Here is a 19,940-nt window from a genome sequence, read left to right on the forward strand (position 1 = left end):
GCAAGAAAAATGTGTGCTTTACACAAACAATGAAGACAGAATGTGTGCAATAACTGAACTGTCATTCATTTGTTTCACTTCAGTAGCTGTAAACAACTCATCCTCAGGATGGGGATATAATCCATCGGGGTGATGCTGTGTCCTGATGTGTCGTCTGTATGGGGGACTTGTACTAATGTATGGACAGGCTGATTTATTGTACACTGTAACACTCATATCATTAAAAAACAGGGACAGACAGTTTGTTTAGGCTCCCACACCACGACTCTCTGGCTTGTTTCGTAAGGCAGCAGCGCTAAAGAAACAACATCCACCTCCACACTGTAAAGGTCAGTGACTAATGGAAGTTCACAGACTTACATGGAGGCTGTTTACCTATGGGAAAAAGTGTGAATATGACATGTATATGTGCCTCTTTGTGAGAGTGCAAGCTCTCTGGACTTACCTCGATGCTGCAGGAGACAATCAGCATCGCCGAAAGGAGGAACAGCCGTGACATCCCTTATTCCTGCTGGTGGTGCTGGGAGGGGATACTGCAGGACGGGGAAGGGTTTTCACCTCATAAGGGGGCTTATCTACGCTCGCCACACTGCCTGCATGACACAGAGACACACAATCCATCAAAGCTCATTGCAAACACACCACTTATTGCCTCGACTGCACTTGGCCGCACAAATCAAGAAGACCAAAACAGGAAAAGGCTGGGGCATAATAACAACACAATTTGAGTTTGCAAGGTGTACAAGCAGCAGGATGGACTACCCAGAACATCCCACACGTAGCCAGAAACCTCCAGGAAATGCTGTTCGTCCCATCAATAAGACAGCTGTGGCTCAGCAGAGTTGTACCCACTCAGGGGACTCACAGTTGGCTGCCGTCCACCTTCATCTTAAAGCCTGTCAGTGTTTGATCGAGCGTGTGTCAGCGTGTGCCAGAGGTCACTCACCTGTGTATCGATCAAAGGCCGCAAAGTCCCCCGAGAGATTTGGTTCGAAGCGGGAGAACGGAACGAAATCTGAAACGTTTCTGCAAAAAACACCTTGACCATGGAAACATTTTTGGCTAAAACGTTTCAAATTCCATTCTGTTCTGGTCTCGTGGCAGGGAGGAGGATGGGCTCGTGTTGACATGTTTGGATTTTCTTTTGTTTACTGAGGCTACGGTGTTTGGGCAGGAGATAAGAGCACAATGCACCATGACAGATGTGCAGTACTGTGTGTAATGTATGTGCTCATGTGAGTTTTTTAGCTCACATTTTGACTGAACATGTCAGCAAGCTTCTAAAGTCTAGCCGCCACAAGGTTCCAGTCACAATGTAAACGTCCACCCTTATATTTCACAAAGCTTTACTGGAAGTCAGACTTCAGATAATATCTTAATCAAAGAGCCATACTTTCTAAATGGCCTGTTCAGTGTAATGACCACAGGATGCAGTTAGCGTTAGCTGCAGTACAGACTGACTGATTGCCCCGGGTGCCTCAGGGATCAGGCGACCTCTTGTCTGGTCTGACATCGGGTCAAGGCTGCTCCAGCTGAGATCATACCACTGACTCTTTTGCCCTTAACACCATCAGACATGTTGGAGTCACAGCTCAGTTACCACTCATATTATACGTTCTGACTTTCACAGCAACAGAAGTGGCTTGAAACACAGAAGCATCTCTGGTATGAGATGTTGGCTTTGATTCAAACACACTCAAGGATCAGTTATGGCTCATTAAAAGCACAGCGTTCATGCTTTACATGACTGTCATGAAACAAAAACAACAGCCAAATTGTGTCAGTCACACTGCTAAATCAAACATCTGTTCTGTAAGTGCAAGTTCTTACCAGAGAAAGTTCTCAGGCATCATTCTGTGAGTGCATGATGTTTAAGCATGAATCTGGGTGCAGATGAGAGGCTGACATGCATGTGGGTGAGCACATGCTCCTGCTTACGGCATGAGTGTTACGCCACTGTGGGGCAGTTTTCCATGGGTTTCCCCCTTCTCTTTCTCGCTCCTGTCACACAAGCACATATAGAGACTCATTTCCCAACACACCAACTGGCCTGCACCACTTTCTGCAACTTAGCACCAAGTAGGAGCAATGATTAACCAGACCCAGCGCTCGGTGCTGCACGAGGGTGACGAAAGAGACCCTGAGAACGCAAGACAGAAAAGAAAGAGTTTCTCAACCCTTTCTGACCCCTTTATTACGTCCCCACAGACACAGGGGCCATTACATATCTGTGAAGTGTCAACAAAAATGAATAGCCCACATTAGTTTTGTTTTTTGTTTTTTTTTTGTTTTCATGTGAAAACAATATCTCTTAAAGTGAAGCATGTCCTACAGTCAGGTGACTGACCACTAACACCGCACTGAAGCCCCTGCTCTGTTTACAGGAATACGTCCCCCACATAATGACCATTTGTTACTCACACCATGTTAAGTTTAATTTGTAAAGAAAACTTTGTTTTTCTCGCAGGCCTACACGTTGAATATGGAATTAAAAAAAGCGAACACTTCTCTTGCTTAAATGACTTAACAGGTGTTTAAATGGGACAAGCCTTTAATTCCTTTTACATATAACTGTTGCTCAGCAAATATGGTAAATGCAGTCAAATTGTTTATATAAACCAGTATGAATTTCTCTTGTATAAAAAATAGGCTTCAAATCATATATTCATTATGAATCATTCCTTTGATCTAGCTCTGGCGGACTGTTTCACAGCAACCGCTGGTTATGGCACCCGGCATACTGACACAACACCACTTGTTGTTTTTGTTAAAACAAAATTCACTTGGATTGATTTTAACAAAAAACAACTTTGATTGTTTTGATCGGTGAACCCTTATGGACCAAAGGAAAATAAGGTGACTACCAGGTAATTGAGGAATGGACACATATTCTGACTTGTTTACCATAGTGGTAAATCTGGATGGATTACTGTCTTCTTTGGTGGTGACGGTTATATTTGTATGCACAATCGAAGCAGCAAACTAATGTTAGTTCAAGTGGGTAGCCAACAACCCAGTTTCATACATTAACACCTTTCACAACTATTTAACCCTTTGAACTCTGAACTAATTGGTGCAAGAAATGAAATGAAAATGAAAAATAAATAGATAAATAAATATACATATAATTTTTTTTTTTTAAATATGGAACATAAGAAAAAAGCTAGGACAAAAAAATTATACTAATAATTATTATTTGCATTATATTTAAAAATTCAAGAGTTATCATAATTTTTAAGAACTTTTTCCATTTCCTTCTTTGTTTGTTTTTAACTTTATTTATATATTTACTTATTTTCTTGCATTTAATTTTCTCTTTTTACTAATTTCTTGCTGATTTTTCTGGGTTGTCTCATTGCCTTTTTCCCACGTTTTTAAAGAAATTAAGTCAGTTCGCTCAGGTTTCAAAGGGTTAAAGAACTTGCTTGGCAATCAGATCAGGCATCTAACTGAGACGGGCGTTTAATTGTTAAAATGCGTTGTCACACCGGGCTAGTAAAAGGGCTTTTAATTGAAGTTTTACGATATTGAGTCAAACGCTCAGTATCTCCCAAACACTTGCATTTTCACTAACACCCTTCTATTCAAAACACTTGCACATTCATGTAGCATGCTTTGGCAAGTGCGTGCATCTGTACTCTGCTCAGGCTCTCAACTGGGTCGCCCAGGCACACTACTCATCCATGTGTGAGACTGTTTATGCAGAAGTGTTTGTTGATGTAGATTTGTAAATGGATGTTCTGATATAGTTTTGCTGTTGTTAACCACGGTCCCCCTTTAACTTTAATTCATCAAGAATTTTCTCTGTTTTTGTATTCCTTATTTAACGTTGAGACATGCTTTCATGAATTCAAGGCAATGCAGTGAGGGTGATATACATACGTTCCTTTAATCTTACTCCCTGACCATCACACCAAAGGTCCTTTCCTTACACTCCAGATTTTCACATCTCATGTCACGGATGTGTTTTCTGCTTTGTTTCATATTGCATCTGTATGTTTTTAGATGTAGCATCACTAAATGCCCCAAAGCTAAACTCAAAATGAGGCTTTTCCTGGGAAAAGCACTCACTGCTTGTAATGCTCAAACAAGAAAAGCCAGAACATGAGAGGATTTTTAAAGTCACACCCTGAGGATATATGACCGTAAGTCTCTCGTGCTTTATTTGTGCAGATTTGTCACGTACGAGTGGATGCTTGGTTGCCTTTGATGCACGATGATGGGAATCACTTCAGCCATTTGGTGGGGGCTGGAGTGGAACTAATGGGCTTGAAGGTGTGAGGCTAATTAGGCTTGTATATTCTGCTGTTGTGATATCCTGCTGGACTCCCACTAAGCTGTGAATCGGTCGGTCTGCTGAGGATCCAGACCATTCGAGGTCCTCAGGAACATGTGTTGTTTTGCCCCGCTAGCTCTCTGTCTGTTCCAGGAAATAACCTGGAGCTCTGACTGCTATTGCTGAACATCTGATTTAAGAGATGAAACGACTGCGGAGAGTCAGGCAGAGCCAGAGGGATTGCTCGGATAGTTTGGGCCTGTTTCCTTTGGTGTTTTTCATCCTGAAACAAGTTAGCAAACCAAAATATTTCACCTTGGCCTGGGGGTGTGTTCAACGTGTGAAAAATGATGCAATGCTTTTTTTTCTCCCCAGACAACTAAAGGGTCGTTGCTCCCATTTATTGCAAGGACAGACAGCTATGTGTATGAATAATGCCTGGTCATTTTATTTATGTTTGTGCGAAAAATACACTGACAATCAAATGAATGACGCAAATTCCCTGAATGTCCCAAACAACATAAAACCTGCTCTTTGTTCAAGTGCATGTTGGATGGCTCAATACAATGCCCACTAACAATTACTGTTGTTTGCTCAAGAGTACTTACCTTTCATTTGATTACACTGTCTAACAAATAAAATTAGAAAAGGGGAGTACGCATGCATGAATGCGGGCTGAGGGGAGAGCAGCAAGGATTAAAAACAAACCTCTTGGAAAACACAGTAACTGTCCACTTCACGAAATGCCCCCGAGCAACAATCCATCATCCACATTTCCAGATGCAGAGGTGCAGCAGTGAGTTGAGGCCAACTATACAACTATACCTTGCAATGATGCGGCCTTTGTGCATTTATCAATACTGAAGCACTATTCACTAACCTAGCTTTCTAAAATATGTAACAGAGACATCAACCAAACAGATGCAGCACAACTCTACAGCCACTGCTTTGTATATTCTGTCCGCTCTCTGTGCTTTGACTAAATAAGCCACGGCAAAGCGCATCACGCTCATACCTTAGGGCTGCAGATGTTACTCTGAGCATGACAGTGCTGGATGAGAGCCTCACTATCAGATAATAGGGTGAGGCAGAGTTCAGAGGAGACAGAACATCGTGCTGCGACACATTCTGCAACTTGGGTTCCACAAGGAAGACGGGCTATCGCTAAAATCTAGGCATTGCACGCTGCAAGACAAATCTGATCTCTGATTAGCAAGTACTCTTATCTGTCCTATTTGTTATTGTACAATAAGTTCCATCAACTTACTTGACTTCTTGACTCTGAAACTGCTGGAGCGTGGGTTTCCTGTGAGACAGCTGTGTGGCAGATAATGAACCGTGCAGGAAACCTCGGTTCTCATTCAGTCTCGGTTGCTCTTTCTTTCAGTGAGATGTGCTGTAACCATTAACACGGCATCTTGATGGATTAACTTGTGTTCGGTGCATTTCAGCTGTTGTTCTTTTATCTGATCACCAACTACCTGTCTGCTTTAACTCCAGTGAGTGATTTTCCCACAAACCCTCTGGAGACATGCCAACATTTTGGAAACCCATTCTGAACTAGTTATGCATGGTACATTACCAACAGCTGTTCCCAGAAAAGTGTCAGCGTGTTTTTGAGGGGGATGTTTCTTCAAAACAAACAAGATTTTAATCACAAAATCAACCTTACTTCAATACGATCAAGGCAAAGTTACAGCTCATATCACTGTGACTCAACAGGCAATTCATCCTGACTAAAGCTTCCTGTTGATGCCCTACTTTACAAACAAACATATCAGCAAATTATAAATAAAAGTGGATCAGTGGTTTCATTTGCATTTTCAGCAGCACACCGAAAATGTTACCAAAAAAAACAAAAGGCTCCTGAGTTCTTCCAGAGAGCCTTTTGTAGCCAAAAGTCCTTCAGCTGTAAAGATTACAATTACACAAATCAAAAGGGAAGCTCTCCCTCAGCTGCTCACTGAACTCAAACTAACAACAAAAGCCTTTTTTTTCTGGAGTGTGCATGTGTCAGTGTCAATGTGTGTCTTGTGCATGAGCACTGAGAGCAGCCACCCTCTGTGTCATCCACATCTGAATATTTTCTTTCTGCAATAAGTCTCTGCCTGTATGACTGATGAATATCTGGGATTCAATGTGAATGCAGGAAAAAAAAAAAAAAAAGCTGCTGTGCTTTGATTCTGAGAAACTGCTTCCGAGGCTGAAAGTTTACTATTGACGTTTCAGATTGCTAACACGCATTTTGTGGTTCAACTGCGTCAGAACTGTGCTGTAGCAATGTGAAATGCACCATCACACAAGAAAACAAACCCAGGAGAAATCTTTACCTATAGAGGACAGAGCTTACAAACTTTTGGAGGAGATTTTACTGCAACTGTCAGGGCATGTCTACATGTAAACAGATGATGGATATTTTCCTCTACATTTTGGCCTCTTGTCCATGTTCAATCAGAGATTGCCAAAGGAGATCACTGAGACATATGTTTTTGAAAAGCGCTTTCTATGGTGCACAAATTTCTTGTTCAGGGGTGCCAAACTCATTTTAGTTCATGGGCCACATACAGCTCGATTTAGGCCCATTCCCATTTCTACCCCTTAAATCTTCCACTTGGTATTGAGCGCCCTTGTTTGCAAGATAACTCTTGATGAGGGAAGTGAGAAATATTAGGGTAGAGATCTTTCCGTAAGTAATGGGACACCATTTCATGCAAATCAGCGTGACTGACGTGCAGGCATATGTCACGCGTAGTAGCGACGCAAGGTACCGGTAGTCATTCAGGTTTGAAAATGCCAGCTCCAGCGCTTGTGTTTGGCGTGTGCTATGTTTATTCTTCTCCGTCTTCTAGTTCTGATCTTTTTTGTTCGGGTAAGTGGATTTGTTTAAATATTTTGACGCTGTCTTCAACCGAGTCGCTGATGACTTTACGCTAGTTCAACCATCTGTTGTTTGTATAGCCTTCATTCCAATCGTACAGTGAAAATGTTTTCCAGAACTTGCCGAAGTTGCTGACTTCGCAAGGTGTTCTGGGAAATGTCATCTTCCACTTCATTGAAAGCATGGGTCGGGGCTCCCTTGGAATCTAGGGCGGATTTTAAGTGTTGGAAACCACTTCCACTACCTCAATTCTGTTTTGGGACACCACTTTGATCTCAGATTGGCCAGACGAATGAAACCATCGCACAATAACCTTTAAGTACCATCAGCTCCAATATTTTCCCTTTTTTAGTGTAAAGAATTACAAGTACATTCTGTAGACATTTATCCTTTTACAAACAAATGATCAGCGTAAGATGTCTTAAGAAAAATAAGTGCAATTTTAACAGTATCAGTTTTTCTACATTCAGTCAGTCTACTGCTCACTATCATTACATGTGCATTTATCCAGACATTTCCTGATACAAATTCTTTTGAACTCAAGCTGCTGGCTGACAATATTTTGCACAATGTTCAATATCTTTAAACCTCATCACAGTAAGTCTTGATTGTTATGTCAGAGAACTGTATTCTTGTCAGGGTGAAAAGGCCTCTAAAGCAGAATTTTACATGGTGTAGGCAACACATTGTTTAACTTGCTCCTGAAACCTGGCACCTCTTAATCTAGTCATCTTGAGGGGTGGATTGGACCCTTTGGCAGGCTGGTTCTGGCCCACAGGCTATATGTTTGACACCTATGCTCCAGTTACTGTTTATCTCTGTGGACCAAGCAACAACCTCCATGGCTGAAAATTCACCAATGCCCATTGTTGCTTAATAATAACCAAGAAACAATAACAACAATGGCAGATGACCGGTTTGTTCTGTTAGCACTGCTTGGTCTAATGACTACTTTACACTTAAACTATTTCTGGACCACTTCACGGACCAACGGAGGCATCTTCTGTGCCCAGTTTTATTTGGTCCACCTCAGCGTCTGTGGTTTTGGATCAAGCTCACTTGAAGCAGCAGATGGTAGGATAACTGTAAGAGTAGGATTGTTGTCTGTGAGGAGTGGAAGGAAAACTTTTGCATGTCCAGAGCATCAATCATATCTCTGAGTGTGCTCCTCTGGTAATATCAAAGGGAAGTCAACAGTGATGAGAGGGTGAGAATAACATAAAGTGGTGGTGCTCTGTAAGCTAATAATGTTCCATACATATGACCTTTTCTCTCTCCCAACCAACACAAACATGCTTGTCTGGCTCTACAGAGTGCTGACAGATGTGTGCTAAAGGGTGCAAAGTGTACGTCGTTAGTCTATGATCTGTATACTTTACTGCCTTTGCAACGAGGAGAGTCTGCAGAAGACAGCTAATTCTTCTCATGTGGACAGAGGTGTTTTGTAAAATGAAGGTCACGTTGATAATAGAGGGGTGAAACAGCCATCTTCATAAATATCTGTATGTAGACAGGGTCTGTAAGATCGGCACCCCCACTCTCAATCTTTACTTCTTTACACCTGCTACATAAAAGTCAGTGCATGAAGAGGAGAATCCACTCATTCCAGTGATGAGTTTGACCATATATAGTTCAAGGCTTCTAACAGATGTAGCTATGTCACCTTCACCAAGTCTACATAATCCAGGACGTGCCTGTGAGGGATAGCACCTCCTGTTACAACATGTATATACACAGCATATACATAAAGCTAACAACCACGTTACCATGCTCATCACAGTTGTAGCCTAATTTGGTCAGTCTGTCTTTCTGCAGGATTCAGTTGTCAGGTCTGTTAGTGGATACGTCATGCACTGCTTGGCTAATCGTTCGCTGCATGCTGGCATTTCTCTGCGAAACGTTCGGAAAATGTGTCAACTCAAAGGTTTTGCTCGCCCCTTTAACACAGGCTTCTACATTTTACCTTTTCCATGCCTCGGTAAAATATGACAATTTGCTAGTGTACTTTTTTTTCCTGGCCTGCTAAAATATTCCATAACTGGGCTTTAGCCACTCTCACATGCCTGCATTTTGAGAAACGTGCTCAGAAAAGTCAACGGGACATTGTACTTCACTGAATATGCAGGTCAAATGTGTCGGCTGGAGGACTGTACGACATTTTGTTGAAGGACCGACACTTCTCACTGGAATATGCAAATGGTCACTAAATTGTGCTTTGTAGTAGTCACAGAAAAAATATCACATCTTTTTTCAGGTATTTCACTCTTCTTCTACGACATCTATGAAACAATAAACGTGTACAAATACAGTGAATCTCTAAGTTTTTGATTATTCGTCACTTGTCTCCTCTCCACAGCCTCCAGAGGAGTTTTTACTGGGAGGAAAACACACAGTATTTATAGCCTCCAATCAGTATGTACAAGGTTGTGTCATTCTCACACTACATATGACAGGAATGATAATGTGTTTGTGAGATGCATGGATGGAATATAAATGGAGATAATGTTAAGCCAAAAACAAAACCAACAAAAAAGTGGTTCAGTTTTCAGCAGCTGTGTTATATGGCTAACCTCTGAACTGCTCAAAACGTTTGTCACTGACCCGGTTACAATGCCACAGAGCAGACCGCGACTCATCTGCATCCCATATGGGTCACGGCTCCAGCTGACCCTGCGGCTGCATGCTCCAAGCCTCCTCATTATTCACAACATTCACATTTCCTATTCAGGGGGTTACGTCTGATGAATGTGGGCGGGGAACAATGACAAACACTTGTATAACATTGGAGATGTACCTGTATTGTGTGAGGGTGAGTGTATGGGGGCTTTTCTGTGTTGTACATGGGCATGTGTGTGGGAAGTACATACACTCTTTGATGAGGTGTGTTAGACCTGTGATCTGTGCCTGCTGTGAGGCAACAACAACCCTACAGGGAACCTTTGATTATCAGTTACCATGTTCACCAGCCTACACTGTTGCTATTGTTTCATACACTGAGCTGCCAGTGTAAAGATTTATATGTAGCAATCATCACTACAGGGGATGAGCCCAGATTTGACTTTTTTAGATTAAAGAATATTATAAATTAATAATAATAACTGATACATATTCAATGAGAATTGCCAGCAACTGCTTCTTTATAATAATTATGCATGTGACATTAAAAGAACTGCATTCAGAGCATTAATATATAGCAGCAAACCACTATTTTCCATGTAAACATATGGTGGAGTAATGGTGTCCTGAGAAGAGAATGAAGTCACGCTACCTCTGCTTGTGTTGTAATCAGAGCGTCTCTGTGGTTTGTTGTGGTAAGCCGGTCTGGCTGTGTGTGCATGTGTGTATCTCAGTGGCTAATTCATCACCGCCACATTGCACTTTGCTCACAAGATGGTTACTGCGGAGTCATCACAGAAGTGAAGTACCCACCCTCTGGTTCACTCTGGTTAACATTGTTAATCATTGTTGCTGTTGTTTAGTGCTGTATATGGAGTTAGCATTGCTAACTAGTAGCTGCCGGCTCAGCCACTTCCATGTGCAGAACCGGGTCAAGACAACTCCCAGATTCTCAATTTCACATGAAGCACCTTTAAAGAACTTGAAACTTGAAAACTTGACAGATATATTCCATTTTCATACACACATGCTAAACCACAGCGGACGTCTGTATCTCCATACAACAAGGCTACCCACTTGAAGGCATGCCCTTAACTGATGAATGTTGACAACGTTTTTCAATTTTTGCTCAGCACTGCACAAACGTACATCAGATGCCCATCAATGTCTCAGAAGACCTTCTCATATCTTGCTGCGCCACCTGTGTTACATCACCCTGCAAGATATGCTCCAAACAGCAAGCAGGGCTTGTACTTCACCCACAGACCAAGTGTTAGCCATTCTTTTTTTTCTCTTTGCTGTTTTTGAGAGACAGTTGAAGCTATTTAAACATATCACTGAATTGTCAATTAATGTTGACACTAAATAATGATGAGAAAGCCCATCTGATGTCACCACAACCCACTTGGAGGCGATCAGGCACTCTTTGGCCCAACTCCAGTTATGGGTCATCTGGTAGGTGACTCGGCACAACTTGGCAAAGGACATGTAAATCAACATGGCATCATTACGATACGATACGATACGATACAATGTGATATGATACAATATACTTTATTGTCCCTGTAGGAACATTTGTCTTGGACTCAGGAGCTGCACAAGCATTGCTGCCTTACAATAACAATCCAGAAAAAATGAAAGGCACACATCATAAAAAAAGACATAAAAACACATACTACACATAACAGCAGTGCACATCAGCCACTAATGTATTGCACATAACCAAGCACACAAAAGAGCACCATACGCAAAACACAACACAACCCCTTAACATCAAGCAACATTATTTAAAATCTGAAAATGAAAAAATTATTTGACTCGATGCGGCCAAAACTGGCAACGGAAAAGCCTTAAAGGAGGGTTCATATATCACCCAGGTCCATATACTGGCTGATATTTGCTTATATATTGTTTTCAGTGTTATGCTGGCTCATAAGTAACGAAAAAATTGCAGTACATAAATGTTAAATTAGGTCTGAGGTAATTCAGCTGGGGTGAGGTGACTGCATGACAATGAGAACACTGAAAACTCAGTGTTTCGACAGTGAAGTGTCCTGCTTAGTATGTATTTTGGTCATAAATCTGTACTGGGATCTGCATCAAGTCTGTCTGTTTTTACATATGTGTTTTCATTCTAAACAAACATCAATATCAGTCTCAGTCTCATTATGGTCAGTGGCGATCCTAAACACTGGTGAAGTTCCAGGCAAACAAGCTTATTGAGGCCCCCCAAAACCTCCTGGTGTCATTTATCCCCCTCTTCCAGTAAGGTTTGGTCATGTCATTGTGCTAATATAACGTAGCTGTTTATGTTTTCTTTAAACCAATACATAATTAAAATGTGAATAGTAAAGTCCCAAAAACATCTAATACAAACAATGACTTCATCCTCTCGCTCTTCGGTCACTGATCATAACAGAAAGCAGGGTTATGTGCTGGAAAACTGGCATTTCTGTTGGCTGTACAGTTTTTTTCCTCTTTGCGGATAACCACTATGTATTTTGGCAACTGTAATAATAAAGCACATTGCAGTGCAATTTCGGTGTCGAATATTACAGGTTTTTTTTTTTCATGTATCAGATCTACATGATGCCGTCATTTCTTCCATGCTGTTTTTGTGACTTCAACATACAATTTGATCTTATTGCTTATTGCTATAAGCTTTTCAACCCCTTAAATGGATGCCATGCTGGACACGTTGATACACAACAATTCCCCAAATCAATCCATCCATGAATGAGAGGGGAATGTGCTCCTTCCCCCAAATCCAACATCATCTGCCCTCAGCTGCTTATTTCAGCTAATATATTCACGGGGTGATTCTTCAGCCTCTGAGCTAAAGCAGCACTTTCCTCCTGGGAGGACCTGTTTGTGCTCTTCATCACGAAACTGTTAAGATTTCCATTACAAGAGGTGCGCTGCTTTTAAAGAAAGGATTATATTGATCATGAACCAAGCCCAGCCAGTCACGCCTCCTGATAACACAAGCCAACAGTTTCCAACTATGCCTTAGCCTCTAAACCACGAAATGAACAAAGATAACTTCTCTGAGACTAAAACCTGATTTTGAGACAACAGTGTAATTACAGTTTGAACAAAGAGCAGGACCACCATCCAGCAGATCCTGTCTGCGGTCTGAGCTTGGCAGGAATAAACCCGTTCAAGCTACAAACAAGAACATGTGGCTTATTTGTCTCTGCCTGTGTACTCGCTGATATTCACTGATTTCGCTGGCACAGAAATGCAGGGAAAAGGACATGAAGACATATCATTATTTGTATTACTTGCACTCACTGTTTCTGTGGTAACCCCACTTCAATTTACATCTCACCAGCCGTGAAGCTGGCCCACACAAGGTCCTCAGCCACTGGCATCACTTGTTACGCATGTGTCAATAGATGCATGTCATCTATACAATATATATAGTATGCCAAGAATCATTATCTGAGAACTTGCATTGAAAGGTACTTGGAATACTCTAATGGAGGTGGACAAAAACACCGCATGGATTGGATGGTTAAAGTGCACCTAATTAACTGGTTACTCAGATTTGTAAGTAGGGCTGTACTGAATGTCTCTTTTTAAATTTGAAGCTTCTTTTGAGGGGTTCAAATGAAGCTTTGAATGTCTCATGATATTTTATAATGTCGTCACCATAAAAAAAAAAATCCCAAAACAAGTGATTCATACAAATGAGTAAGCCTTGTTTTTTTAATCAAATCAACCTTCTTTAATCAATTTAACTTATTTGTTCTGTCCACATAAACACAAGTATGCAGCGGGCTAACCCAGTGACTGTATATGAAAATGGACAACATGTCTCCACATCCTCACACTGTGCAAAACTCAAGCTAAAACATTCCAGATATACGGCCACTGCCATCTTGTGCTGGTAGCATCCTTTGGAGCCAGAATCTGCACAGTGCGAGCTCCATGTTATCAAATTCCCTTTCTTTTCATAACATCAAATAACTAATTAAAACCAAACTTATCAGAAAAATTAAGACTTGAACATATATTAGCATGATAAGAGCTACCTGAAAAGACAGAAACCATTGTTGGAGAAAAGTTATTTGATGTGTACTTAGTTTTTTGTGTGGCTCATGTCCTGTCTGGGAACATGAAGAGAGCAGGATTAATGACCTTGTACTGACGCCAACCACCAGCAGGCTATCCAGATGTTTTGGATTCACGTTTGGGGAGGTGTCATGTCATCCATGTTTATATGCAGTATTATGGGCTAATCCAGTAACGGCATTAAATCATCATTAAATAGTTCTTACGCCTTGTAACATTACGCTACAACAAACATTGCAATAAAACGAATAAGAACTTTTCAAATCAAAGTATTAGCGATTTTTTTTTCTTAATCTGAAAAGTCCAGTGCAGATGTCTGGTGTGAGCAACCCTCACAAATTTTACAATACTAATACAAGTAATATGAGTGTAGCCTGATCATTATCAGCAAATTAGTTCAAACAGAATGAATAGACATGCGAGAAAAAGACAAAGCTTGGCAGAAATTTGAATGCTGATCTAGAATTTGAATGTCAACGTGACGAATGAAGCTTGGAAGCTTTAAACTATGTGGTACAGTCCTAATAGTTGGAATCAAAGGTCTCTGTTCATGGCAGTTTTGAGTGTTTTTGCAACTTCTGCCACACAAGACCAGGAGGGACAACATCGCATCTGCAGAGAACCTCAGTGCATGTATCCATGTATCCACCCAGGCAGTGGGTGTATCATCAAGTACTGTGCTTGAGTGCAAATTTGAGATACTGTACTGCCCAAACAACTCAGAAATCCAGTTGAAAGCTGCTAAATAAATGAATTAGGGTGATATATGCAAATAAAGTGGCAATGTCCTGGGCTGAAAAATGCAGCCAATGCGAAAGTGGCTAAAACTGTAGTTCCTTTAGTGGCCACTTGAGGCTGGCTCCAGAAGCCAATCAATCCCCACAGACACCCATATTAAAATGCCAGAATTTACAGCGGAAATAAACATGTTTACAGCCTGGAACAAACAATGGTTTTGGTCTATATAGCTAATTTCCCCCTTCATGATAACTGTACAGGGGGCAAATTTTTATATAACTTTACATTTTATTAACGCTTAAATTCATATTTAAGGGCAGGGTTGCTTAAGAGACAGGCTGTCTGCAAGGCATCACCACAGTCTGTGAGTCAGATCCCCCTTTTACTCATTCACACCTTGACCCTCTCATCCAAATATGGTCACTTCTGGCTCCAAAAATCCAATATAGAGACGGCCAAAATGCTAAACGCGAGGCTTCAAAATGACAGTCCACAAACCAGTGGTTGGTGCCACCTTAACTACGTCAATTATTTTATATAGTCTGTGATCCAAACCAGTGAGTTGTGACTGTATATTTCCACCAAAAGCATTATATAAAGCACACAGCTCGCTAGTAAACATTTCAGAGTTGTCTCTTGAGTATAAAAATGACTGCTCTGTTACAGCAATAAATCTCCCTGCAACGTTCAAAACGATTGCCTGAGTTTTCGTGTAAACAAGCGAGCAAGGAGCGAGGAAAACACAGCAGTTTCAAAACATTTCACCTGTCAGCACTTGCAGGTTCGCATGACAAGTCAAACACACTCAGCTGTGTAGGAATAGAAAACAGTCCTTACTGTGACATTTACTAAAAGCATTATCTTTGCCAAATGAGTATCGTAAGGCTATAGTGTCAACAGCCTTTTATGTGTGAAAGGATGAGGTTCATTTATTCAGTGATGTTGCTTTAAGTGAATTACAGTAAAAGTCAGGATTAGTAACAAGGGGGCTTTCTTACGATGCTTTGGTACTACACAACTTGGCTTAATAAGGGTTCAAGTTCAGGGACAGGGGCCACTGTTTGACAAACAAACACTGTTATCAGAGCCACATGATAAACCTGCCTAATTAAGTCTGATGGGGTTTGGATATGTTAAGGGAATTAAATAACTAAATACAGAGTTTCATGAAAGACAGAAGAAAAAGCAATCCTTTCACTATCTCTGGACCGAGTTTCTCTCCAAGGGAAATTCTAAAAAAAGGTTTCTATACAAGCGAAATCCCATCAGGAAGAGTAAAATTGGACTTGGCAGGGTGACAAAGCAGATCAGGAAACTTCAAAGAGCCACAATCAGCATTTTCAGGAGATATGAGGACACTAATGAGACTCCTCTCGTTAGATGATTTATGTCCCGTACGAAGGATTGATGGGATTCTGAGAATACAACAGAAATGAGGCTCCATAACAAACACAGAGGCGACGTACTAGAGATGGAGAAAGACACAAAGACGTATGCAAACTTGCTTGACTTGCTGTAACTCACCAAATTCAGAGGTATTCCCAACATGAACTATTCTCACAGTCATTAAATGTTTGATATGTGCAGCGGAGGAACCCCCTCAAGCCCTCCAACAGTGCCCTCTGTAATGTTTAATGTTTATGAGTTAACTCCAAATAGACGTCCTGAATTATGAAAAGGCCTGGGTGATCCCCACACCATGTGTCCTCTATGTGTATCCATGCGGCACTATTGTGTGTCGAGCCCTTATGGATGCTGGCAGTCAGTGTTTATGTGCAGTAATCCCCTGAGCTGCGTCATGCTGTTCTGTCACTCCGCAATAAAGCCTGGAATTTATCAAACACTAGGAGGAAAGTGAGGTTTGTCATACACAGTGGCAAAGCTGCACGGCGCCCTGGACCCCATACATAGATACACTGGCTCTCTTAAACCATATTCAGCAAAGCAGTACAGCCCCAAAGAAAAAAAAAAAATTACGAGAGAAGAGAGAAGCTGCAGAGGGAGAAGTCATACTGTGTACTCAGGGGCTGCTTAATAGCAAGGCAGACAATGAATGGAACATTTAAAAAGAGGTAATTAACCCTGGGTGTTTTTGACATTGGTGCACTTGCGATACTGCTCCGTACTCATGGCTTCACTTACAAAGCTCAAGTAAACAATCAAGATAATGGGTGCTGACGACGACTTTATGCTTTCTTTTGCAGTTTCATTTTTGCATCAAGCCAGTGGTGATTTTTGCTCTCGTAAACACACTACACATCTCCTGTGCAGCAGCGAAGAACCTCCACAGAAGCTTTAAACAGTTCATGTACAAAGCATTTATAAAGTGGATGTTGGTTGAGTTGCTCCTGTTAGAGAGGATAGCCAACAATGAATTTATCCCATTAAAGGGAAATTTCGGTTTATTTCAACCTGTCTCCTATCGTCCTAAATTTGTTTCAAGTGACTAGTGAAAAATAATAGTTAGCATGTTAGCCGTTAGCCTAGATACAGCCGGGGCGCATTAGTAGCATCAGACCTGTTAAAACATAAGTGAACGGGCAACCTTCAAGTGCAAAGTTACAACACTAAACAAGCTTTTCTTCACAAAGACCACCTCATATCGTTAGGATAAATGCCGAGAACATATAGAAAACGACAGGTAAACGTGTTGTCTCACCTTACTGGTGTGCTGCCATGTTTGTTTACCATTTAGCTCTGCTTTCCAAAGCAAAGAACTTTATTGCCATGAACTTTGTTGCACTGGAAGACCAGTTGCTTTGATATAACAAACATAACTGTTAAGTAATTTTTCGATCTCATGTGCTGAGAGGAATAAACAATACTCCTCACTCCGATCTCGTCACATCATTGGGTGCGGTTACATGGCTTCTCATTCAGAATGACATAAATCTGAATGAAATCATTCGGAAATAAAGTTTTTCCAGGTAGTTTACATGGGAAATATTCATTCCGAATGAGGGTTTACACGGGAGATCAGTTTAATTGCCTGTATTCGGGTCTGCGCAAGGTTTGGGGCAGGGAAGATTTCTGATTGGATAGGGGGCGGGGCGGATGTTACGTATTTACATTTACCGGAAGAAAACACTGTAGTCCTCGCTCTGGATAACATGATGCTTGATGAAGCCGTTCTTAGTGCCTTTTTCGGGCTTGTTTTGCTTATATTCTTGAAGCAGCAGTACGACAACAACCTTGTTCGGCTAATGCTTCGTCTGTTGAGAGGAGGTAGAAGGTCAAAGAAGGGAGACAGAAGACCGTGCTTTGGCAAATGGAAACCAGTGAGTGCAACAAGTCCGATTGCTCTATCTCAGCCCATTGCTATGTGCGCTATACATCATGGCGTTTCCGCGCCAGGCAAGGAAACAAGCATGCACAGAAAGACCAGAATGAACTTAAAGAGGAATGAGTGTATACAAGTGCGAGAAATTCTTTCATTCGGGATTAGAAACGGAATATTCCAGCCCCTTACATTGGATTGAATTTTCAATCGCACTGGCCATTTTCATTCTGAATTAGGTGTTTACAAGATCACTTTAAATAGGAATGAACTTTCATTCTGAATGAAAAGGGAATTAAACTGTCCATGTAAACGCACTCATTGACGTTTGGTCATGGACTTTCCATGTCCACATATGACGTGCAAGGTATCCTGGGTGCGTTGGTTGTTGATGTTCTAAGAGACTGTGTAAAGTTCTCTTCTTTCAAGATTCAAAATAAATGTACTATGTCAGTACAACACCGCAAATTAACATTTTTTTCCCTTCAACAACAAACACACATGGTTGGGTTTAGGCAACAAAACCACGTGGTTAGGTTCAGGAAAAAAGACCAGGGTTTGGCTTTAGAATCTTACAAAATGCGAACACAGTTCTCTTGGGTCAAAGTCAGTGTTTGTTGGACCCATTCGCCCCCACTCGCACTTTCGCCGCCTTAACTTTTGTCCTTGTCCCACCGCTTTTACCCCTGACACCATCCGGCACCATATTAGTATAACGGCAACTGGCTGCATATCATGCAGACGTTAAAAGGCGCTTTTTTCGTTGGTTTCTGACGCTGCAAGTCACTGCCCAAGCTCTGGATTTCGGCAGCTTTGGAGTGAGACTGTGCTAGAAAACAACACTATATTCATTATGATGACAGACATGCTGTATATTGATGAAAAGTTATTTAATAAATAAGTACTATAATTAAAGATCCCCCCCATCCCATATGTTTTAAAGCTTGGGAAGAGTATTTTGTGTCTGATATCTTCTTTACTTAGTTTAATTACAGTTGTACCTTTTTAAGCTTGATGTCAGATTCTTAAATTAGACCCTCCCTCATTGAGAAATCTTGAATCTATAAATGGGAATATTTTATCAAGTTTATTTATAAGTTTAATGACTGGACACAGATGTCTATAAACCCAGTAGTACATGAGGTAATTAAAATTAGCTGCACCTTGAAGTACCGCTGGAATAATAAGGCCATATCACATATGAGGGAGAGCTGTCGTAATCCCAGCTGAGCTCATATTCACTACAACAGCCTGACCTCAAGTGCCATTTAGTAGTTACCAGTAATAAGTGGCAACAGATTATGATTTATTTGTTTATTTATTCACTTATTTGGCTCCACCAACACAAACAGTTCTCTGACTGGACTGGGACTGGACTGCTGCCAAGCAACACGTAAACTCTCCTGCAAACTAGCTTGCTATTTTGTGTAAGACAGGTCTACACATTACTGCAGGCCAGCTGCTTTGTATCATCCTACATTTATCTGTATGCTTCCACTTATTGTGCAACCAGAGACACAAGAGTCGCTCCGGTGGCATATGTGTGACTCAGATGAGTTAACAGGTTGAGACAGTATGCTTGGACTTTGACTGATGTCATACGAACACATCTGAAGGCTTGCAGTGAAGCACCAAGGCTTCTTTACTCCCCCTCTCCCTCTTAACGTCAACCATTCATAATTTAAAACAAATGTTATTTGTGGAAGTATGTTCAAGTGGAATGGATAAATGCATAATTTAAAGTGCAGCACTAATGGAGTGCCTCGTCGAATCACATTACTCAGCCAGAACTAACAACTGTATGATAAATCATGATCCAATCACTTGTTTATAATCATGTGACTACTGTGATGCAATGAAATTCAGATGGAGGGCAGTGTGATGGTCACAGCCACACTCTTTAAACCCATTAGTTTGTTATCTACACAGGTTACTTTTATATATGGTCAACCATACCTAAACAATTCACATCACACAGTTGCACACAATTTGCTTTTAACCTTTCATTGTTGTTTATTTAAGTGGACACATTGTAGGGTTACACAGGCAAATTGTCTGATATTAATAATCTGTTTCTT

At 41.1% G+C, this 19,940-nt stretch overlaps 1 protein-coding gene across 2 annotated transcripts in view; it reads right to left on the minus strand.

Annotated features, from left to right (window-relative positions):
* The window catches only part of gcgra (glucagon receptor a), a 59,822-nt gene that overhangs the window by 12,591 nt on the left and 27,291 nt on the right, over nucleotides 1-19,940 (minus strand). The window contains exons 1-2 of one of the 2 annotated variants that reach the window (XM_049561894.1): nucleotides 5,544-5,647; nucleotides 446-593 (exon numbers count right to left, since the gene is read on the minus strand). In XM_049561894.1, coding sequence (XP_049417851.1) covers nucleotides 446-499 — 54 coding nt within the window. In that variant the 5' untranslated portion in view covers nucleotides 500-593; nucleotides 5,544-5,647. Of the gene's footprint in view, nucleotides 1-445; nucleotides 594-5,543; nucleotides 5,648-19,940 lie in introns of those variants that run through there. The other variant, XM_049561893.1, reaches the window with a different exon arrangement.

This window comes from Epinephelus fuscoguttatus, linkage group LG19 (genome assembly GCF_011397635.1).
Source record: "Epinephelus fuscoguttatus linkage group LG19, E.fuscoguttatus.final_Chr_v1".
NCBI lineage: Eukaryota > Metazoa > Chordata > Actinopteri > Perciformes > Serranidae > Epinephelus > Epinephelus fuscoguttatus.